General features: G+C 45.4%; 1 protein-coding gene across 2 annotated transcripts in view; it reads right to left on the bottom strand.

Annotated features, from left to right (window-relative positions):
- LOC137528637 (uncharacterized) overlaps window positions 1–24631 on the bottom strand; it is a 177150-nt gene that overhangs the window by 137782 nt on the left and 14737 nt on the right. Inside the window, exons 6-9 of one of the 2 annotated variants that reach the window (XM_068250044.1) lie at window positions 23802–23834; window positions 18683–18715; window positions 18215–18590; window positions 14386–14565 (exon numbers count right to left, since the gene is read on the bottom strand). The exons of the other annotated variant lie outside the window; for it this stretch is intronic. Of the exons in view, the coding sequence (XP_068106145.1) occupies window positions 18240–18590; window positions 18683–18715; window positions 23802–23834 (417 nt within the window). The 3' untranslated portion in view covers window positions 14386–14565; window positions 18215–18239. Of the gene's footprint in view, window positions 1–14385; window positions 14566–18214; window positions 18591–18682; window positions 18716–23801; window positions 23835–24631 lie in introns of those variants that run through there. 2 annotated transcript variants of the gene reach the window in all.

Genomic DNA, 24631 nt, shown 5'->3' with positions numbered 1-24631 from the left:
TTGCGTTGTTTGCTGCCCTCCTGGTCGTCCTGGGTTTGCGGAAGTCAGTCTGTCTGCGTACAACTGGCTAGAGGAGGGGGAGGATGTCAATCTCCTCTCTAAAGTCTCCACAAGGGCCTGCTGGTATTCTTCCATTTTGACCTGTCTGACTCTTTCTTCAAGCAGTTTTGGAACATTGTGTTTGTACCGTGGATCCAGAAGGGTATAAACCCAGTAATTGGTGTTGTCCAGAATGCGCACAATGCGTGGGTCACGTTCAATGCAGTCTAGCATGAATTGAGCCATGTGTGCCAGAGTCCTACCAGAATCCTCATCATCCTCTTGTGAGCGTTGTGATAGTTGTTGTGATGCATCATAGTCGTCACCTTCCTCCTGGTCTGCTTCTGCTGACCATTCGCGTTGAATTGTGGAAGTCCAACGTGCACCGCTCTGGCCCTCGTCAGTGGTGGCATGAAATTCCTGCTCCAACTCCAGCTGTTCCTCCTCCTCTTCTTCGTCATAGCTGCTGGGGCCAGCGTTCCCTGAGGCGGATGGCCTGATGTTGGTACCATCACGCTGATCGTTTTCTCCTTCAGATTCCCCCAGTTGCATCATGACAGCTGTTTCCTTGATTTTTAACATCGACCTCTTCAGTAAACACAGCAGTGGTATGGTAATGCTGACTGAAGAGTTGTCACTGCTCACAAGCAACGTGGATTGCTCAAAATTTTGGAGGACTTGGCAGAGGTCCAACATGTTGGCCCAATCGGATCCACAGAAGCTTGGCAGCTGGCCGGATGCGCCTCGGTACTGCGCCGTCATGTACTGGACCACTGCACTCTTCTGCTCGCAAAAGCGGGCTAGCATGTGCAGCGTAGAATTCCAGCGCGTAGGGACATCACACAGCAAGCGATGGTGGGGGAGATTGAAGCGCTCCTGCATCTTGGCGAGTGCCCCCGAAGCAGTACTGGAATTTCTACAATGTTTGGACACTCGACGCACCTTCAACAGCAGATCGGGCACGCCTGGGTATGTCCTCAGGAACCGCTGAACTACTAGGTTCATCACGTGCGCCAGGCAAGGGATGTGTGTCAGCTTAGCCAACCTTAAAGCGCGAATGAGATTACTCCCATTATCACACACAACCATGCCCGGTTTCAGGTCCAGCGGTGCCAGCCACAAATCCGTCTGTTCCTTTATTCCCCTCCAAATTTCCTCCCCTGTGTGCTGCTTATCCCCAAGGCAGATTAGCTTCAGCAACGCTTGCTGACGCATGCCAACAGCTGTGCTGCACTGCTTCCACGATCCTACTGCTGCTGGGTTAGCGTTTCCGGATGAGGTACAGCTTTGAGATGCGTTGGAGGAGAAGGAGTCAGAGAGGTAGGTGCTGCTGTTATCCAGTGGGAGGGACGGCGGTGCAGCTGTTTGTGGCGTGGGCAACACCCGTGCCGTAGCAGGTGAGGAATCGCTGCCAGGCTCCACAAGGTTCACCCAGTGCGCGGTAAGGGAGATGTATCGACCCTGGCCGAACGCACTCGTCCAGGTGTCAGTGGTGAGGTGAACCTTGCAGGCAACGGCATTCTTCAAGCTTCGGGTTATTTTGCTGACCACGTGCTCATGCAACTCAGGCACTGCAGAGCGTGCAAAGTGGTAGCGGCTGGGAACCACGTAACGTGGGATGGCCACTGACATCATGCCCTTGAAGCTGTTTGTCTCCACCAATCGATATGGCAGCATTTCGCAGGCCAGAAGCTTGGCTATGCTGGCTGTTACTGCCACGGCCCGGGGGTCATTTGCTGGCAATTTCCTCTTGCGCTCAAACATCTCCGACACAGACAACTGAACCGTAGCGCTGCACACGGAAGGGCTGTTGGTTGTTGTGTTTGATGAACACTGGGAGACCTCAAGAGCACTACTCCGGAAAGTGACAGTGTCAGCGTCGTCTGATGTTTGTGAATGTTGTGAACCACGCAATGGCTGGGCTACTGCTGCTGCTGAGGCGGGTCTGGTGAACCCAAGGGAGGCAGTGTTGTTTCTGGTACCCTGTCCTGACGCGTTTGCCCAAAGAGTGGGATGTTTGGATAGCATGTGACGGCTCATGCTGGTGGTGGAGAGGTTGTTAATATTTTTCCCCCTGCTCAGGCGGGTCTTGCACACCTTGCAAATCGCCATGGTAACATCCTCAGTGCAGTCTTCAAAGAAAGCCCAGACTTTGGAGCACCTGCCTCCTTGCTGGCGATTTCTGTTTGCTCCTCTTTTGCCTCTCACTTGAACTTCCACGCTTGTGGTGCCTGAAATTGCGCGCCGCCTACCTTGTGGCACAAGGCGAACTCGTGCAGCAGTGTGTTCTTCAACAGACTCATCTGTGCTGCTGCTACGACGGCGATGTTCTCGTTCACAAACAAAATCTGGGTCTCTGTCCACATTGTCCATACCCTCCTCTTCCATCTCCTCAAACTCGTCATATGTCATTGTGGGCCACCGCCGTGGAGTAGAGCTCCCCACAACAACCTCTGCGCAGCACACTCCAACGTCGTCTTCCAGATCTTGTCGGCCGACCTCCTGCAATTGCAACCCCTCCTGCCCAAATTGCTCTGGGATTTGGGTTTCCGAGTCCTCTTCGGACTCGCCTCGTATTTCAGTGCGCGGTACATTTCCCACAGTTAACGGTTGTGAATCCAGGCACAACATTTCTGGCTGTTCCTCCATTGACCTTTGAAAGGTGGAAGTTTGTTGGGCTGGGAATAGCTCCTGCGAATACCCCATTGTGTCCTGAGGTAATTCATCGGACTGGTTATCTGGCAGTTGTGTGCGTGGTGTCGCTGCCGGTTGTGTCAGCTTTGTGCCCACTGGCTCCTTGTAACTGGCTGAGGACTCGGACCTCGTGCGTGATGTGCTGGTGCTGCTTAACCCACTGCTGGACGCTTGAGAGGTCATCCAAGTAATTATCTGGTCCTGTTCTTTTGGATTTGTGAGGGTTGTTGTCCTGGACAACATGGGTGGTATTGAGTGGGTTTTCTTGGGTGCTCCCCTGTGGCCTGTACGTGAACCGTCAGGGGAAACACCTCTTCCCTTGCCCCTCCCTCTTTCACCGGATTTCTTCCTCATTTCACTTATCCTTACAGTACACGCTGACTGGCAGCAGTACAGTGGCAGTACAGAAATGCTATACAGTACCACTATTCCCAGCAGCGACACAGAGCACAATGCTATACAGTGACGGGTGAGCGGTGTACCACTATTCCCAGCAGACACAGAACAGTGAACAGAATGCTATATAGTGTGGCTGAGCGAGCGGTGTACCACTATTCCCAGCAGACACAGAACAGTGAACAGAATGCTATATAGTGTGGCTGAACGAGCGGTGTACTACTGTTCCCAGCAGACACAGAACAGTACACAGAATGCTATATAGTGTGGCTGAACGAGCGGTGTACTACTGTTCCCAGCAGACACAGAACAGTACACAGAATGCTATATAGTGTGGCTGAACGAGCGGTGTACTACTGTTCCCAGCAGACACAGAACAGTGAACAGAATGCTATATAGTGTGGCTGAGCGAGCGGTGTACCACTATTCCCAGCAGACACAGAACAGTGAACAGAATGCTATATAGTGTGGCTGAGCGAGCGGTGTACCACTATTCCCAGCAGACACAGAACAGTAAACAGAATGCTATATAGTGTGGCTGAGCGAGCGGTGTACCACTATTCCCAGCAGACACAGAACAGTGAACAGAATGCTATATAGTGTGGCTGAGCGAGCGGTGTACCACTATTCCCAGCAGACACAGAACAGTGAACAGAATGCTATATAGTGTGGCTGAGCGAGCGGTGTACCACTATTCCCAGCAGACACAGAACAGTGAACAGAATGCTATATAGTGTGGCTGAGCGAGCGGTGTACCACTATTCCCAGCAGACACAGAACAGTGAACAGAATGCTATATAGTGTGGCTGAGCGAGCGGTGTACTACTGTTCCCAGCAGACACAGAACAGTACACAGAATGCTATATAGTGTGGCTGAACGAGCGGTGTACTACTGTTCCCAGCAGACACAGAACAGTACACAGAATGCTATATAGTGTGGCTGAACGAGCGGTGTACCACTATTCCAAGCAGACACAGAACAGTGAACAGAATGCTATATAGTGTGGCTGAGCGAGCGGTGTACCACTATTCCCAGCAGACACAGAGTGGCAGTAAACAGAATGCTATATAGTGTGGCTGAGCGAGGTACACAGAGTGGCAGTAAACAGAATGCTATATAGTGTGGCTGTGCAAGCGGTGTACTACTATTCCCAGCAGACACAGAGTGGCAGTAAACAGAATGCTATATAGTGTGGCTGAGCGAGGTACACAGAGTGGCAGTAAACAGAATGCTGAGCGAGCGGTGTACTACTATTCCCAGCAGCGACACACAATGACTGGGGGGGACCCTGGCTAGCGTGGCTGGAGCGCGAACTACCCTGCCTGCCTACCCAAAGCTAAACCCACAGACAAATGGCGGAGATATGACGTGGTTCGGGTATTTATTTACCCGAACCACGTGACAGTTCGGCCAATCAGAGCGCGTTCGGGTCCGAACCACGTGACCCGTTCGGCCAATCACAGCGCTAGCCGAACGTTCGGGGAACGTTCGGCCATGCGCTCTTAGTTCGGCCATATGGCCGAACGGTTTGGCCGAGCACCGTCAGGTGTTCGGCCGAACTCGAACATCACCCGAACAGGGTGATGTTCTGCAGAACCCGAACAGTGGCGAACACTGTTCGCCCAACACTACTTTTAGCCATCGGGTTATAATCAAACACAAAAGAGAACATATCCTTACCTTTTTTCCTCTTTTTATAGTTGAGCAGTTCTGCTCGATCCAGCCTTGAGGCTTTTTCCAAAGCCTGCTGAATGTTCTTCTCCTGATAACCTCGAGCTAACAATCTTTCCTTTAACTCTAAGGCTTGTTCCATAAATGTAGTGAACTCTGAATTATTTCTGCGTAATCTTACAAATTGACTATAGGGAATCGCTTCAATTGTGTGTCTCGGATGATAACTCCCCCCATGTAGGACTGAGTTCGTGGCCGTTGGATTCCTGTAGCCCTCTGTGACCACTCCACCATTCTCCAACACCAGTCTCAGATCCAAGAACGTGATTTCATTTCCTCCCCACTCGCTTGTGAAAGATAAATCAAAGGCATTATCCTGTAAATATTGTACAAACTCTGTAAATTTTTCCCTGGTCGATCCCCAAACGACTAATATGTCATCCACGTATCTCTTCCACTCCCCCAGAAATTGTCTATATGGATTTTTGGAACTATATATATACTCCTCTTCCCATAGGGAGAGGTACAGATTAGCGAGAACAGGGGCCACAGGGGCCCCCATCGCTGTTCCCGTCACTTGCTGAAACCATTCCCCCCCAATCCTGCACTGACATCTAGTGGCCATTTGAAATCATTGCGCTTATTCCTGTGTCAGAGGCTCTGCCTCTGACACAGGAGACCAGGGTTCGAATCTCGGCTCTGCCTGTTCAGTAAGCCAGCACTAATTCAGTAGGAGACCTTTGGCAAGTCTCCCTTACACTGCTACTGCCAATAGAGCGCGCCCTAGTGGCTGCTGCTCTGCTCTGGCGCTTTGAGTCCGCAAGGAGAAAAGCGCAATATAAATGTTATTTGTCTATTTGTCTTGTCTTGTCAGATAAAATTAATCTGTCTACCAAGGTGACATCTAGTGGATAAAAATAAAAATACAGGCATCCAAAAACAAAAAATAAAACAATAAACATATAAAAAAGGGGGAGAAACCTCCACAGATTAGGAAGGTTCTCTTGTGTATATCTCAAATGAGAAGTTTGTAGATAGTGTGGGGGTCTTTGCTAATCCCCCTCTGTCCCAGCAGTTTATTAACTGTTTTGTACAGCACCTGCACTATTTGGTTGTCAAAACCCACCCGTCTTTTCTGTGATTCTGCTAGGTGATAGTTCACTTCTGGCGATGCACCAAATTTTGACCTTACATCTGATCCTTTTGGTAGCAACTCACCATATCACCTACTGAACACTTTTGTGTATTGTATGTGTGGGATAGCTACACCTCGCTCCAGTTAATAAACTGCTGGGACAGAGGGGGATTAGCAAAGACCCCCACACTATCTACAAACTTCTCATTTGAGATATACACAAGAGAACCTTCCTAATCTGTGGAGGTTTCTCCCCCTTTTTTATATGTTTATTGATTAATAAAAATTATCAGGTTTTTATGTATGTACTGATAGGGCTATGTCCTTCTGGACTCTAGTGTCAAAGTTTATTTCCCTGGTACACCCCTCTTTTCGGCTAGTGTTTGTGAAAAAATAAAACAACAAATAAAATAATAATAATAATAATTCCTTTTTTTGTATAGCGCTTTTCTCCTGTCAGACTCAAAGCGCTTATGAGGCAGCCACTAGAGCGCACTCAGTAGGCAGTAGCAGTGTTAGGGAGTCTCGCCCAAAGAACTCCTTACTGAATAGGTGCTGGCTTACTGAACAGGCAGAGCCGAGATTCAAACCCAGGTCTCCTGTGTCAGAGGCGGAGCCCTTAACTATTACACTATCCAGCCACTGAAAATAAATAGGAATGGTAGGTGTGCCAAATTCAGTCATTCTACCTAATAAAGTACAAGTGTCCCTGCGTCCTGTCCCTGTGTCAGTGCTTTTGCGCTACTGCGCATGTCCTGCACTGACAGCTGTTGGGACAGGATGCAAGACGGGCCAGGGGGCCGGGCGTTTGTGTGTGCGCGTGGGCGGGTACGTGGACCGGCGGGTGCATGCATGCGCGGTGGCAGTGACAGATCTAGAGCCTGTTTTTAAACGGGCTTAGGTCACTAGTTAGCAATAAAAGTATTGGAATCAAATCCTGCATTTAAACCATTGGGGATCATTGCATCAATGTAAAACTCTATTTAGTTTCTACCTTAAAGAGATCATTTAGTGACATATAGTAGAATGAAGTACATTATACAGGACTAGCTGGACGCCCGGCGTTGCCCGGGTATGTATTTGGCTGGTGTTGGCTCCGCCCACTTTTTCTAACCCTAACACACAATTACTCACTGATCAAGTTCATGAGCTTTGTGGTCTTTGGCAAATCTAATTGGCTGTGGCTCCGCCCCTTTTCTGAATTTGAGCCCCAGTCACCCAATGACCAACTGTACCAGGTTTGAGGCTTGTGCCATTAACAGTGCAAGAATGGCAGCAATTAAATATTCCCATTGAAAATGGGAAAACAGGTGAATTTTGATTGGCTTTTGTAGGCTCCACCCACTTTTCTGAATATTAATCCCAGTCACTCAGTAACCCAACTGTGCAAAGTATGAGAACCCTGCCAATAACCAGGGGCACTTTTGGGCACTCCAGCCAGAAAATGGATGTGGACCGGGGAATATGACTATATATATATATATATATATATATATATATATATATATATATATATATATATATATATATATATATATATGTATATATATATATATATATATATATATATATATATATATATATATATATATATATATTAGGAGACAGACAGCAGCCATCATCGCTGATGCACATGACTGGACTGTAGGAAGTAACGCCGGTGGGAGAGGGAGCGAGAGACGATCTTATGCCAGAGCAGCTGAGTGGTGTCCGGGACCCTTACTGCCTGTTATACGCTCATACCCTGCGAGGCTTGTCAGTGCATTCTTGTTTTTAAACCTTTTATTAAATTTACGGAATTATGCTATGTGTGGCTTCTTCGTTTGCAGCCTGAAAACTGGTTTATCTATGAAGCAGTGAAACATCCCTACCCCCTCCATTATCAATCCCACCTCCGGAGAGTTAGGAGGTCAGCGCGGTGAGCGCGGTGAGTGCGGGCACTTAGGGGGGTGTCCTGGCACTGGTGCTGATTAGGTTGCTTTTATTTTACACATTTACAACATCTTGGTGATGGTTTCTGCGGCAGGAGTTAATCTTTGGTAGCAGTATCACACTATACTTTTTCCCCTGTTTCTTTGCATGTGGATGTGATTGTCCAAGGACAAGAGACGTAAAGAAAACCTGAACTGAAATTAAAAGTGAAAATAAACATACACAAGTCATACTTACCTCCCATGTAGCCTACTCCTCAATCTATTTTTCCTCTCCTGCGTCCTGCTTGTTCACTGTGATCACTGGAATTCTCCGTCCTCCTTTTTGAAAATGGCTATTACACCATAACAGCTTCCTGGTCAGCACACTGTTAAAGGGGAACTGAAGAGAGAGGTATATGGAGGCTGTCATGTTTATTTCCTTTTAATCAATACCAGTTGCCTGGCAGCCCTGCTGGTCTATTTCTCTGCAGTAGTATCTGATTAAAACCAGAAACAAGCATGCAGCTAGTCTTGTCAGATCTGACTTATATGTCTGAACCACTGAAGCACCTGATCTGCTGCATGCTTGTTCAGGGGCTATGGCTAATAGTATTAGAGGCAGAGGATCAGCAGGGCTGCCAGGCAACTGGTATTGTCTAAAAGGAAATAAACATGACAGCCTCCATATACCACTCTCTTCAGTTCCCCTTTAAACTGTAACATCGCCCACTTGAGCCATAGAGAAACATGGACACATCAGTTCTCCTCTCAGCTATAACTGACAGCAACTGATATATAACTGACAGCAACTGATATATTTCAGTTCTGACAAAATATTGTCAGAACTGGAAGGGATTATTGTCAGATGAAAATGGTGAGCTTCTGAGAGGAACTGATGGCGAAGTAACTATGTAATGTTCATTTGAAGTTACCTCATGTGTTTATTGTCAATAATTTTACTCAGTACAGGTTCTCTTTAAAGAACAGTTTTTGCTGTAACGGCTGGATCCGTGGAGCATATCCTTGGTGGAACTGTGAGACTTTTTGGTCTTGGTTACCTATTGAGACAAGTGTGCGCGTTGCCTTTTAATTTGTTTGTTTATGTCTGCACCTGACATTTGCTGAACGCGAACCACGGAGTGCTAATTTTTCCTAAAGCGCATATATATATATATATATATATAGCACATTTTAACTGTACATACACATGTCTATCTCATCATGTCACTTCAGGTATCCTTTAACTTTAGTTAACCTCCTTGGCAGTAATGACGAGCTCAGCTCGTCCATTACCGCCAGAGGGCGCCGCTCAGGGGCCGATTTTCATCATTTTTTTTAAAAAAACACGCAGCTAGAACTTTGCTAGCTGCATGACTAATCTGATTGCCGCTGCCCGCCGCCGATGCGCCGCTACAGAGGGCCCCCCCCAGACCCCGTATGCAGCCTGGCCAATCAGTGCCAGGCAGCGCTGAGGGGTGGATCGGGACTCCCGATGACGTCACGACGTCGATGACGTCATCACGATCGTCGCTATGGCGACAGGGGAAGCCCTAAAGGAAATCCCGTTCAGAACGGGATTTCCGGATGGGCATATGCGACGGCGGCGATCGGAGGGGTGGGAGGGACACCGCAAGGAGGGGGGAATCATGTAGCTAGCGCTAGGCTAGCTACATGATTAAAAAAAAAAAAACACAAAAAATTGTGCTGCGCCGCCACCCTGGCGATCTTAATAGAATGCCAGGGTGGTTAATGGATTTGATACAGTATATCTATCTATATTTTTTTTCATTTTTTCTTATTATTCCCATTAAAATGCATTTAGAATAAAATAATTCTTAGCAAAAAGTACCACCCAAAGAAAGCCCAATTGGTGGTGAAAAAAGATCATTTCATTGTGATAAGTAGTTATAAAGTTATTGGCAAATGAAAGGGAGGAGCGCAGAAAGGTGAAAATTGCTCTAGTCCAAAAGGAAAAAAAAAAACTCTCAGGGCACTGGTTAAAAATTGTTGAGCTCCACTCCACTCCATCTCATGCACTAACCCCTTCATCCCCTAATCTAGTGTCTCCACCCCATTACCCTCTAGTTTGTAAGCTTACCTGAACAGGTTCCTGCCCCTAGTATTGTATTGACTAAAATAATGTCTTTCACAACCAGGCAAGTAAATACATTGACTTATTTGAACAGCCACAAGCAAGCTTGAGGGACATTACACTTTTTTTTTTTTTTTTGCTGAGATGTTTTATTGATTTGTGTGATAAGCAGAAGGTGCAGCAGAGATCCAAGTCAGTGATGAGCAAATCCGATCCGGATGCTACTCGGATAGTAGCTATCCGGATTTCTCCCAGTAATGCATTGCGGCCTGGGCGGGGGGTTTAATCCTTACCCATCATGACGTCTTCTTCGTCCGTCCTTCGGCGCCTCCCACGATGCGCTCCACTCCGGCGTCACGTGACTAAAAAACACTTCCTCCTTCCGGGTTGAAGGAGGAAGTGTGTAGTCACGTGACGCCGGAGTGGAGCGCATCGTGGGAGGCGCCGAAGGACGGACGAAGAAGACGTCATGATGGGTAAGGATTAAACCCCCCGCCCAGGCCGCAATGCATTACTGGGAGAAATCCGGATAGCTACTATCCGAGTAGCATCCGGATCGGATTTGCTCATCAATGATCCAAGTCACAGCAAAAAGTGCCATCACACATACAGCAAAGGTACAAGGCCAATACCCTAACTGGCTGAATGGAGTACAAGCTCCAGGAAACCACCCGCCCTAAGGGAACCCTCACAAGCCAGCAGTATGCTATATATGTGGTCTCAACTCTACTTCTGACTTGTACCCCCACACAACGCCTTCTCTTTCCCCTGACATCACACATTCCTTGCAGGGTCTATTGATATGCCTCTAGCACCCCCTATTATAATGTGCTCTATTATACTCTACCCCCCCCCCCCCCCCCCCCCCGCAATGGGTGAAAATGCCAAGTAACCCCTGCAGAGTGCTGAAGGGAATTGAAAGAGAGAAATAACAAACTAGCACTGGCCCTTTATGAATGCACTCAGCGCGGCTCTCTTGAACTGGTTGGTGCCAGTAACTGTCAAAACAAGAGAGTAGGGAAAGAAATAGAGAGCGCTCCGTAGTGCATTAAATGGGGTATGCTATTATGCACATAAAAAACTTATCACACTTCATTTAGTAGTTCAATCTACCGCTGCGCCTCAAGCTCCTCCAGTGGACCTGAGTAGGGAGGCTTGCTGGATTCCGCGGAATTCTTAATTCCGCGATTCCGGACGGAATTAGGTCAATTCCGATTCCGGCAGTCAGAACGGAATTGCTAAACCTCTCATACGGAATTCCTCGGAAATGTTTTTATTTCCGCGTAATTTTCCGTAAAACAAAAATATCTCTCCTCCTGTATCATCTTCCGAGGGTATCATCTTCCAGGGAATTGTAGTTTTTCAAAAGCCAGCTTACATACCATGGCTGGGAAATGAACCCAGGCTGGGCTGGGAATTGAACCCAAGTCTCACCCAGGTGTGGTAGGTAACTGACTTAACCGCTATACCACCAACACCACTACATGCTGAAGCCAGCCTAGCATGTACCATTATGATCAATCCAAGAGAAAAAGTAGCATGTTTAAGGATTTGTAGCATGTCAAAAGCCAACTCACTGTGGAATGGGAATTGAACCCAGGCCGGGCATTGAACCCAGGTCTCAGTGTGTGGTAGGTAACTGACTTAACCGCTATACCACCAACAACACAACATGCTGAAGCCAGCCTAGCATGTACCATTATGATCAATCCAAGAGAAAAAGTAGCGTGCTTAAGGATTTTTAGCATGTCAAAAGCCAACTCACCATGGCTAAGAATTGAACCCGGGCTGGGAATTGAACCCAGGTCTCAGTGTGTGGTAGGTAACTGACTTAACCGCTATACCACCAACAACACTACATGCTGAAACCAGCCTACCATGTACCATTATGATCAATCCAAGAGAAAAATTAGCTTGCTTAAGGATCTGTAGCCAGGCATGGCCTTGCCTTTTGTGTTCAACAGTTTTCCAAAGAGACCCAGTGGCCAACTGTGTCAAATTTGAGAACCCTGCCATTAACAGTGTAAGAATGGTTGCAGTTTATATTTTCTCATGTAAAAAGTTAGTTGACATGCCACAAATCCTTAAGCACGCTACTTTCTCTTGGATTGATCATAATGGTACATGCTAGGCTGGCTTCAGCATGTAGTGTTGTTGGTGGTATAGCGGTTAACTCAGTTACCTACCACACACTGAGACCTGGGGAGAGAGAGAGAGAGAGAGAGAGAGAGAGAGAGAGAGAGATTTTTTAAAAATTTCCGACGGAATCCGGAATTCCGCAGAATTTCGTACAAATCCGGCGGAATTTTCATAGCGACGGATTTTAACACTGACGAAATCCGTGATTTCTGGCGGAATGGAATTTGCTGGTTCCGATCATCCCTAGACCTGAGGAAGGCGTGGACTAACGCCGAAACCGGCAGTGACGTCAGACGGCACAGGCTGCGCACCGCTCGCCCCAGACGGACGCTCTCTCGCTTTCCATCTGCACCACCAGCCCCAGCCAGGCTGTTCCAGGTTTGAGGCGACCCACTGGAGGAGCTTGAGGCGCAGCGGTAGATTGAACTACTAAATGTGAGTGTGCATAATAGCATACCCCATTTAATGCACTACGAAGAGTGCTCAACCCTGGTTGAGAAAGCCCGGACTACAGTGTCAAGTATCTACATGTATTTTTTGTCTTCAATTTTACTTTAAGCTGCTATATTCCCAAGTCTTTCTCCAAGCCTAATGTTCCCAGCTGTATGTCATTCATCTTATATGGTGCTCTACCATTGGCAAACCCAAGGGGCATGGCTTTTACATTTATTAATATTAACCACTTCACATTTTTTCCCCCTTAAAGGGAACCTTAACTCAGAGGGATATGGTTGTTTCCTTTTAAACAATACCAGTTGCTGGGCAGTCCTGCTGCTCTCTTTGGCTGCAGTAGAGGCTGAATCACACACCTGAAACAAGCATGCAGTTAAAGGACAACTGAAGTGAGAGGGATATGGTGGCCTCCATATTTATTTCCATCTAAGCAATGCCATTTGCCAGGCCCTCCTGCTGATCCTCTGCCTCTAATACTATTAGCCATAGCCCCTGAACAAGCATGCTGCAGATCAGGTGTTTCTGACATTAATGTCAGATCTGACAAGACTAGCTGCATGCTTGTTCCCGGCGTTATTCAGATACTACTTGCAGAGAAATAGACCAGCAGGGCTGCCAGGCAACTGGTATTGATTAAAAGGAAATAAATATGGCAACCTTCATATACCTCTTACTTCAGTTCCCCTTTAATCCAGTCTGACTTCAGTCAGAGCGCCTGACCTGCATGCTTGTTGAGGGGCTGTGGCTAAAAGTATTCGAGACACAGGATCAGCAGGAGAGTCAGGCAACCGGTATTATTTTAAAAGGAAAAATGCATCTCCATCTCAGTTTAGGCTCCCTTTAAGACTCCTGACAATTTTGTCATTTCAGCTGTCACTATTGATACATCAATAACTTTTTTATTACTTATGCCATCAAAGTGATACACAAGTAGTTTTTTTTTCAGGACAATCTAGGCTTTCTTTGGGTAATATTTGTTTTCAAGAATTATTTAATTTTATACACATTTTTTCCTATTTCAACCATCACGAATTTCCCATGACTAGTGCCACAGCTATAAAACATCTCAAAATATGTTTTATAGCTGTGTCACTTGTCACCGAGTATTTTCCCGGTTAAATTGATACCCTACATGTCATGTTGCATCATTAGTTGGGAATGTGGCATACCATTATCGCCAGCTTGTGCATTTGTAGCGATTTGATACGATCGCTATGGTGCACATTTCAATGCATATGTAAAGTGTTGGGTCGCCCTAACGATCACGTCCAAACGTTACTGGCAGCAGCCATTAGAGGTGTCCACTTATCTTAGGGCTAAGTATAAGTGACACAAGGGGTTAATTAGTTAGGTAGGAGTTAATATTTTACTTCTTGGGAAGAGACACGCTTTATTAAATAGTGACAAATAAAAAATAGGGATTTTTTTTTTACTTTTTTTTCTTGTCATCATGAATGAGTGATGCTATTAGCAGCACTTATTCACTGTGAAATAAGTGCACAAGCCTGAACGAGCTTGTGCATGCTAGGGACCGACAGGGGTGCACGGGAGCGCGCACGTGCACACGCGGGGGTGCTCAGCAGCCTTCTAACTGCAGGACGTGAATTTCACGTCCTGGAATACAGAGCAGGGCCAATTAGGACATTAAATTCACACCCTGAAATCTCAAGTGGTTAAGCTTCATCCTCCATCTACCTGCCCATATGGCGATGTTTTTGCTATCCTGGTGCAAAATACCACTATCCTGCTTAGTGTTAATAATTCTGCATAATTTTGGATCATCAGCAATATGTTTAATTATCCTTTAATCTTATCCTGTAGGCCACATAATTAAGACCAGAGACATGTAATGTGTGATGCAAGAAATTTAATGTCTACAGAAAGAAAAATCACAGAGAGAGTAAATCAGCATTTAGGGATTACAAGGGAAGCCTATGTGGAGCATTTTAAGGGAATCTGATACATTGTGTTGATTAGCAGGAAAACTAATGGTTCATGTTCAGTACTATATTCTTCTGTAAGTCTTCAGCTCCTGTGGAAAATAAAAGCAAATAATAATTAATAATATACATGCACCCCAGTCACTTAATGACTGACTGTAGCAGGTTTGAGACTTCTGCCATTAAAAGTGTAAGAATGGCAGCAGTTTAAATATTCCCTTGAAAATAAATAGGTGAATTTTAATTGGCTGTTGTAGGCTCCACTACTTTTCTAAATATTAAACCCAGTCACCCAGTGACCAACTGTGTCAAGTTTGAGAACCCTGCCATTAACAGTGTAAGAATGGTTGCAGTTTATATTTTCTCATGTAAAAAGTTAGTCGTTTTTGGCTCCACCCACTGTTTCTAACCTTGACTTACAGTCACTCAATAACCAAGTTTGAGAGCTTTTCACTAAAATGAAACAAATCTGATTGGCTGTTGGTGGCTCCACCCCCTCTTCAGAATGTGGACCCCAGCCACCCAATGGCCAACTGTGCCAGCTTTGATGCCTCTGTCATTAAGAGTGTAAGAATGGCAGCAATGTAAATATTACCCTTGAAAATCAATATGTGAATTTTAATTGGCTGTTGCAAGCTCAACCCACTTTCCTCAATATTAATCTCAGTCACCCAGTGACCAACTGTGTGAAGTTTGTGAACCCTGCCATTAACAGTAAGAATGGCTGCAGTTTATATTTTCCCATGCAAAAAAATTAGATGTTGGCTCTGCCTACTTTTTCTAACCTTGACATATAGTCACTCAATGACCAAGTTTGTGAGCTTTGTGGTCCTTGGCATCAATAATTTAAATTTTCCCACTGAAATGAAACACATCTGATTGGCTGTTTGCGGCTCCGCCTCCTTTTCAGAATGTGAGCCCCAGTCACCCAATGACCAACTGTGCCAGGTTTGAGGCCTTTGCCATTAAAAGTATAAGAATGGCAGCAATGCAAATATTCCCCTTCAAAATCAATAGGTGAATTTTGATTGGCTGCTGTAGGGTCCACCCACTTTTCTGAATATTAATCCCAGTCACCCAGTGGCCAACTGCGTCAAGTTTGTGAACCCTACCATTAACAGTGTAAGAATGGCAGCAGTTTATATTTTGCCATGTAAAAAATGTAGTTGATGGCTCTGCCCACTTTTTCTGACCTTGACATGCAGTCACTCAATGACCAAGTTTATGAGCTTTGGGGTCCTTGGTATCAATCATTTGTATATTCCCATATAAATTAAACAAATCTGATTGGCTGTTCTTGGCTCCACCCACTTTCCAGAATTTGAATACCAGTCACCCAGTGACCGATTGTATTAGTTTTGAGGCATCTGCTATTAACCTTGTAAAAATGGCAGCAATTTAAACATTCCCCTTGAAAATCAACAGGTACATTTTGATTGGCTATTGTATGCTCCACCCACTTCCCTGAATATTAATCCTAGTTTGTGAGCTTTCGGGTTGCTGGCATCAAAAATGTGTGAATGGAAGCAGTTTATCCACCAAAGAAATCTGATTGGCTGTTTGTGGCTCCGCCCATTTAGTGAATTGAAAGCCCAGTCACCCAATGACCAACTGTAGCAAGTTTGAAGCCTCTGCCATTAACAGTGTAAGAAAGGCAGCAGTTTAAATATTCCCTTTGAAAATCAATAGGTACATTTTGATTGGCTGTTGTAGGCTCCACCCACTTCCCTGAATATTAATCCCAGTCATTTAGTGACAAAGTGTGGCAAGTGTGAGATCCTTGCGATTAACAGTCTAAGAATGGCTGCAATTTACATTTTCCCATTTAAAATGAATGGCTAAAATTTGATTGGCTATTTAATGCTCCGTCCACTTTTCCTGGATTTGTAACCTCGGTCACCAAGTGACCAACTGTGCCATGTGTGGGGACTCTGGCTTGATTACTATAAGAATGGCAGCCTTTTACATTTTTCCCATTGACTTGAATGGGTGAAATCTGATTAGCTGTTTGTAGCTCCGCCCAGGTGTGCAGGGGGACCGTGAGACCCCCAGAACATATCATCCCAGGTAGTAAGGGATCTGTATACCAAGTGTCGTTGAAATTGGTCAAGGTGTTTTCGATGCGGCGCATAGATACATACATACATACATACATACATACATACATACACATTTTTAATGACTACCTGACTGCGCCCCCCCCCCCCCCCCCCCCTGTAATTCCAGCAGAGTGCTAAGGTACAATACCACTCCTCCCCGCATACTTCTTTTCTACTAATGCAATAATGTGGCAACGGCTGACACGTCACAGGTAAATAGACCAGAACTGCCTGGTACTTCACATGTATTCTGACATCAGGGTGAGCCCTCTTCTACTGTTGCCCCACTTAAACAGCCTCTCTTGCCCCCTCACCCCAACAAGAAAGAGGATTTAAAGAATACCCGAAGTGACATGTGACATGATGAGATAGAGATGTGTATGTACAGCCAGGGGCGTAACTAAGACCCACCGGGCAACCCTGCAGAAATTCTGAGCACACCCCCCCTGGGCCCGCTCAGGGCCGTTTTGGGGGATGGAGGGGTCACAGCATGAGGGGAAGGCTATGGCCACACTCAGCGGAGAGGGGGGGACGGTTCCCTCACCTCGGGCTCTACCCTCTGCGCTCCCCTCCAGCTTCAATAACTATATAGATGTGCAGCGGCGGGCAGCGGCAGACAAACATACCTTCCGTGCGCTCCAGCGTGGACGCTTCTCTCTCTAGCCTCTGACGCGACTTCCTGTATAAACAGAAAATAGGGTCAGACACTAGAGAGGGAAGCGTCCACACTGGAACGCACAGAAAATATGTTTGTCTGCCGCTGCCCGCCACTGCACAGAGGGGAGAGCCCGAGGTGAGGGAGGGGGGACCGTCCCACCTCCCCGCCGAGTGTGGCCATAGCTTTCCCCTCATGCTGCGACCCCTCCAGCCCCCCAAAATGGTCCTGAGCCGGCCCCGGGGAGGAGGGGGGAGTCCGGGCCCCCCCGCGAGTGCAGGGGCTGCAGCCCCTATTGTTACACCCATGTGTACAGTGCCTAGCACACAAATAACTATGCTGTGTTCTTTTTCTTCTTTCTCTGCCTGAAAGAGTTAAATATCAGGTATGTAAGTGGCTGACTCAGTCCTGACTCAGACAGGAAGTGACTACAGTGTGACCCTCACTGATAAGAAATTCCAACTATAAAACACTTTCCTAGCAGAAAATGGCTTTTGAGAGCAAGAAAGAGGTAAAAAGGTTTTTTTCGTATTAGTGATGGTCACACTGTAGTCACTTCCTGTCAGGACTGAGTCAGCCACTTACATACCTGATATTTAACTCTTTCAGGCAGAGAAAGAACAAAAGGGACACAGCATCGTTATTTGTGTGCTTGGCACTGTACATACCCATGTCTATCTCATCTTGTCCCATGTCACTTAAGGTTTCCTATAACTTTTACCCAGTCTATAGGGAACAAACATAAACAGTCTTCTAGTAAAAACATCAGCTTTACAGACAGAAAATGAGCAGTCTTAGAAGATGATCAGTGATGGCTGTTTGTACATTTTCATTATGACATTCCTATTACTGTGATGATGGAATAAGTCAGCAAAACATTGATATTTAAAATGTAATTATTTTATAAAGAGTATTTAGAGAGAAAAAGTTTGTATCATTATTATAACCGTTCCTAAGAAGTAATTGTTACCTTCAGAATATACTTACCACGTGAATGCTCTGTGTCTGTGGGTTATTTGCGACCCATGCCAAAACTTTGAAGTAAACTTTCAAAAACACCAAGGCCACCTCCACCAGAACTGCCACCAAAGCTACCTCCAAAAGGACCGCCACCAAAGCCACCTCCACCGCCAGGACCAAAGGCACCTCCACCAGGACCAAAGCCACCTCCACCGCCAGGACCAAAGGCACCTCCACCAGGACCAAAGCCGCCTCCACCGCCAGGACCAAAGGCACCTCCACCAGGACCAAAGGCACCTCCACCAGGACCAAAGGCACCTCCGCTAGGACCACCACCAAAGAAATCTCCACCACTAAAGAAACGACGTGAGGGTGGTCCATTTAGTTTATTAAGAAGCTCTCTCTGTAATAAAGAAATTGTGAATAATTTTAACCTAGATATGTTTTGTTTCATTCACTGTTCCCAATATTATTATTATCCGGGTGTTCACTTACCTTACTACATTTGGTTTCACCAAGCTCAGCTTGCTGCAAGACAATAATCAGGCAAATACTAAGCTTTAGTTGCATAGACTTATATGTAAATGTTCATGTGTAAATCATTGAAATGTTATCTCTGTTAATCTTTTACCAGATAAATAACAACATATCAAAATCCATATACAGAATATGGTCAAGAACTTCAAAAACATGTGTATGATTATAAAATTAAAAAAAAATAATAAAAAAAAAACAGAAACTTTCACTTCTGTGTTGTCAATGTATAATATGTTGTTCGGAGTATGTAAATAAACTGATTTTTGCTTAAAACAGCAATTTTTGTGTCTGTTTTGGAGGGGTAAGTCCACCGCTACCTACTTCATTTTAACCATTTTAAAGAAATATTGTTTTTACCCTGTTGGCGCCTCTGTACTACTTTTGCAGTTGTTTCCACCCCTGTTGGAGGGGAATTCTTCTTTTTTCCCTATCTACAGAGAGCGACTTCTTAATCCTGAGTGGTGACAGGTCTAATCTCCTCACCTGCCTTCATAGTGGTTACCTGGACGGTAACCCTTGTTTGTGAGTATAACCTACCTATACTTACCTTCCATACCCAATTTACAGTACATACTACACTATACTGGGCTCTCGGCGTCTTCCCTTATAATGTATGTATGTGTGTATGTACTATATGTCAACAGGGATTAGACAATAATGAGAATAACTTGTTTAGAACCTCTCTCAGCTCTTTATTACTGGATAATGCACTGGTTAAGACCAGAGTTAAAATCCTGGCTAGGGTCAGAGCCTATTCAGTAAGAAGTCCTTGAGCAAGACTCGTGCCTTAATTGTTAAGATTATTACCTCACTTCCTGTTCCAGGGACCTTTTACATGAACAATAGAGATGGCCCGGACAGTTCCCAGTGCATTTCCGCTGTTCCCCGTTCTTGGCAAACTATGAACATATGGCGTGTTCGACCCGCCCCCTATACATCATCATGGAGCCAGACTTTGACCCCTTACCTCACAGTCAGCAGACACATGGCAGCCAATCAGCCAACACCCTCTCCTGGACCTCCCTATTAAAAAGCAGTTGCGGTGGCCATGTTGGATTCATTCTCTGCTGGCTGCTGACCGTTAGTGAGAGCACCGTCAGACTTGCTGCAGATAGGTAGGGAAAGCATTAGCTAGGCCCGTGTTCTTGCTCCTCACTTGCTGTGAAAGCACCCCAAACAGTCCTTTGAGGGATAGTACATCAGCCGTGTGTGTGTGTGTGTGTCACTCCACAGCCCACTGACGCCCAGAGCTGTGTGCACACTACTGTTGCTACATTAAGTTGCAGGCACAGAACCACTCCAGTGCATTATTATTTCACTGTATTCTGATAGTACTATTGCATTTCTCTGTGTGTGACATTCCACAGCCCACTGACACCCAGAGCTATTATTATTATTATTATTATCATTAATTTATATAGCACCAGCATCTTCCATGGCGTTGTACAACAGCATACAGGGTATAACAACACAAAAAAAAAAACAGTACAACAGTTAACACAAAACAAGAGTGTATAACAGCTAATGCAGTGAACAAATTAACTACATATTTTACACTAGGGTGGGTGGTATGTACACCAATTGCTCAGCATTGTGAGACAAGGGGAAGAGAGCCCTGGCCAAAAGGCCCTACTGTCTAAAGCAGGGGTCAGGAACCTTTTTGGCTGAGAGAGCCATAAACGCCAGATATTTTCAAATGTAATTCCGTGAGAGCCATACAAAACTGAGACAGTAGGGCTCACGTCCCTGTTGTCATGGTGATGTGTATACAGTTGATCCCCCGGGCAGCAGCAGTGTCAGACACATGTTTAGCTTCTCTTGGGTTTCAGCAACATCAGCAATTTCCCCGAGAGCCAGACAGGAGAAATACCAACTAACAGCTTGTACAATTAGCTAGCTGACTTGGGGGTTGATTCACTTTGCCGGACGAGATCCCTGCACTTTGATTGGCCCAATAGGCTGCCTGTCACTTGACAGGCAGCCTATTGGGCCAAAGTGCGGAGATCTCATCCTACAAAGTCACTAGACCTGACAGGGTCCAGAGTGGGACAATTGGAGCAGCCGTTCGTTTTGGGGTAGCGCGAGTAAAATTAGTTGTGAAGCACTGCAGCTACAGCAGTAGCTTGTCTACTTTGAAAATTTTGCTTGAGCAGTGCAGCTTAGTGAATAAACCCCTACTTATTTGTATGTGAGCCAGCTGTAGCCATTAAAAGAGCCACATCTGGCTCCCGAGCCATAGCTTCCCTACCCCTGGTCTAAAGGTTTAACGTATAGGAGAGAGAGAGAGTATGCTTGTCTGAGGAGGTGAGTTTTGAGTTTGACGAGGTGAGTTTTTCTTGTACTGCGCCTGCCCAGTAAGCTCCCGGATATGCGCGCAGGAGCAAGCACGCGTGGCCACAGCCGCGCAGCCGCCGTAGCATCAGACGAATAATTGGACCGACGGCGGGCCATTAGATTTAGCAGTTACCAGGTCATTGGTTATTTTAACCTCCCTGGTGGTACGCAGATGCGTTGGCTGCGTATGCGGGAGGGATTTTTTTAATTCAAAGTGTTTTTTGAATGTTAGCTAGCACTAGGCTAGCTAACTGTGGCTCCCAAGTCCCCCGGCACCGGTCTGGCCCCCCGATCGCCGCCGGCAACGTTCGCGATCCCGCGAGAGCCACAGCTTCCCAATTTGCTTCACTCGTCGCTATGGCGACGATCGGACATGACGTCATGACATCATGCGCAGTTCCGATCCTCCCCATAGCGAAACCAGGTGCTGATTGGGAGGCTGCGCCATAGCGGGATCCCTAAGGGGTACGTTTACCGGCGGGGATCGACGGTGATCAGAGGGGACCGGAGGCACTTGGGGAACATGGTTAGCTAGCAAAGTGCTAGCTTAACTAAAAAACACCATTTTTATTCAAGAAAATCCTCCCGGGGCCATGCGATCCCCTGCGGCGGCTAGCCCGACACTGTGTCGGGCTTACCGCCAGGGAGGGTAAGTAGGACAGTTTCAGTTGAGCGTCTAGGGCAGAATCCAGAGGAGGTCATCAAACAGATAAATGGTAGTGAGGTGACGGACTAAGTCAGTATAGACAAGTAATTTGGATGAGAAGAGAAGAAGAGAAATAGGTTGGTAGTTAGGCAGGGAAGATGGGTCCAGAGAAGGTTTTTTGAGTATAGGTGTACACCACTGCTTTTGTTTCTACATTAAGTTGCACGCACAGCACCACTCCAGTGCATTATTTGTAGGAATGTAATGTAATTTTTGGTGGGACTTTTGCCATGGGTCCCTCTCCAGCATTCCACATTCCAGGTGTTTGACCGCATTAAACAACTTTTCCATCATTTTTGTGGCCAGAAACAGTCCTTGTAGGTTTTAAAATTTGAATGCCCATTGATCGGGTTCACCGGGTTTGCATGTTCGAGTTCGCTGTTCACGAACGGAAATGTATATGTTTGCGACATCTCTAATTAACAATAGAGACCAGATAGTCACAGGAACAGGAAGTCAGGGTAATGTTGCACAGATAACAGTAACAATCAACCATTTGAAACCATTAACATCAGAAGTGTTGACAAGCAAAGATCTCTTAGGACCACCCCTATACTGCCACTTGCCAGGCTTTACACTAACGTTGTTCATACCGCAGTCCATCAGACAGGACTTTGATGTGCTGGATGCACCGACCTATTGGGTTTTATGGAGTCACATGTAGCCATTAAAGCGGAATGAAACCCAGCATTTCTTCTTTTCTTTGCTCTAAAAGATTATTTAAAGCATATTATATACTACCACGATTTTTTTTAATACTAGAACAGCATTCAATTAGTTAAACGCAAGTTTCCTGCAGAGAAAGCTGGATGCATCCAAACTGGAGATAATGTTATCTTGTGTTTATATTCCTCACTTGATACAATTAAATAAATACTTCACTGACTGTGCAGACACTCAGAAAGCATTTCTGCTTATATTACAAGATGAATAAACCAGTTATGAATAAAGAGCAAAAAAAACTGTACTTTGGGAACTTGTAATTTCCGAATGAATAATAATACTAGCAATAATTTTTGTAATTACAATTATTTTTGTGGCAACATTTTTGTAATCACACATATTTTATAATTATGATTTCATAATTATGATCATTTGTGCGAAGAATTTTTGCATAAAACCATTACCATTTTGCGTTACTCCTTTTTTCATGTATTTTTTTGTAATTACGCTAAAATATGAAATTAGGAATGAAACATGATTAAAATTATGACATGAACTTAAAGGATACCCGAAGTGACCTGTGACATGATGAGATAGACATGTGTATGTACAGTGCCTAGCACACAAATAACTATGCTGTGTTCTTTTTTTTCTTTCTCTGCCTGAAAGAGTTAAATATCAGGTATGTAAGTGACTGACTCAGTCCAGACTCAGACAGGAAGTGACTACAGAGTGACCCTCACTGATAAGACATTCCCCTTTTTATCTCGTTCTTGCTCTCAGGAGCCATTTTCTGCTAGGAAAGTGTTTTATAGTTGGAATTTCTTATCAGTGAGGGTCACACTGTAGTCACTTCCTGTCTGAGCCAGGACTGAGTCAGCCACTTACATACCTGATATTTAACTCTTTCAGGCAGAGAAAGAGAAAAAGGAACACAGCATAGTTATTTGTGTGCTGGGCACTGTACATACACATGTCTATCTCGTCATGTCTCATGTCACTTTGGGTATCCTTTAAAAATTACAACATTTTCTGATAATTACAAATTATGATTTTTTGTTATAATTTCAAATTTCATTTCATTATTATGCAAACTCCAAGTTTTGGCTCATCACTAGTAGAAAGTACAGCTGCTCAGATGCAGGATTACTGTACAAAGTCATTTTTTAGAGAGGTCACAAGATTCAATAGCCTTCTGTCCTGCTGTACAACACAGGGCTGGACTTGTCTGGGACAAAGAGAATGGCAGAATACAATAATACAAAGACCAAACCAGGGAAGTGACAGAATAGAAGTAATTTACTATACTCGTCATGTTATCTTGTTTCTTGAAGAACAAGATATGTGATGGTAATATATACCCTTAACACATACCTGAATCTTGGATGAGAGTGCATGCATTAAGGCCTAAAAAAAAAAAAAATCAGGTAGGTTTCAATTACGAAAATAGGAAAAATGATGATCAGAATACAGCAAATCAGTTAATTAGGCCATGTAACCTGTCTGGTAATTTGGGCTCCGCCCTCCATGGACCACAATGTAAACTGCAGCTATGGCAGCACCAACTGAATAGTTTGGTAGCCGGTGGCACCTGAGTTTGGCCATTGTGGCAGCAGCGGGGGCACGTAATTGGGTGCTACTGAGAGTGTAAATGAGAGGTTACTCTGCTCTCGGCATTCCACTGATGTGATCTCCCTTCCCCCCTTCCCCAAAGGGATTGGGACACCTTTGAATATAATGACCAAGTGAATAAAATAAATTAATAAAATAGAATAATAAAATAATATAATAAAATAAATTAAATAAAATAACTTGGCCATTATATTCAAAGGTGTCCCATTCCCTTTGTTTGGAGCCCTCCGGGGCTGTATGACGTCAGCCTTGCCCACATGAAATATGGACACAGGACGTTTTGCCCTTAGGTGGGATGTGTTTGAAATTTGCATCCTCCCGGGCGAGTCCCACCCCCTGCTTTCTACGCAGTATTGTGTTCACGAGCGGCGTTAGGTCAAATGGTTTCCTTTTCCGCCGGGCTTTGTGTGTAATGTAGTCCATATGAATGCAATGTTTTTGGCGCATGACTGCTCAGCAAGGCGGATGTGACGTAATTTTCTCCGACTCCATGACTCTATTGGTTTGAGCGCACAGCGCCTGGAAGGGGCGGAGCTTGCCACTGTTTTCTTCCAGACGCTGCTGGGCGGCTC

This window comes from Hyperolius riggenbachi, chromosome 8 (genome assembly GCF_040937935.1).
Source record: "Hyperolius riggenbachi isolate aHypRig1 chromosome 8, aHypRig1.pri, whole genome shotgun sequence".
NCBI lineage: Eukaryota > Metazoa > Chordata > Amphibia > Anura > Hyperoliidae > Hyperolius > Hyperolius riggenbachi.
This window is presented reverse-complemented; position numbering and strand designations above follow the sequence as displayed.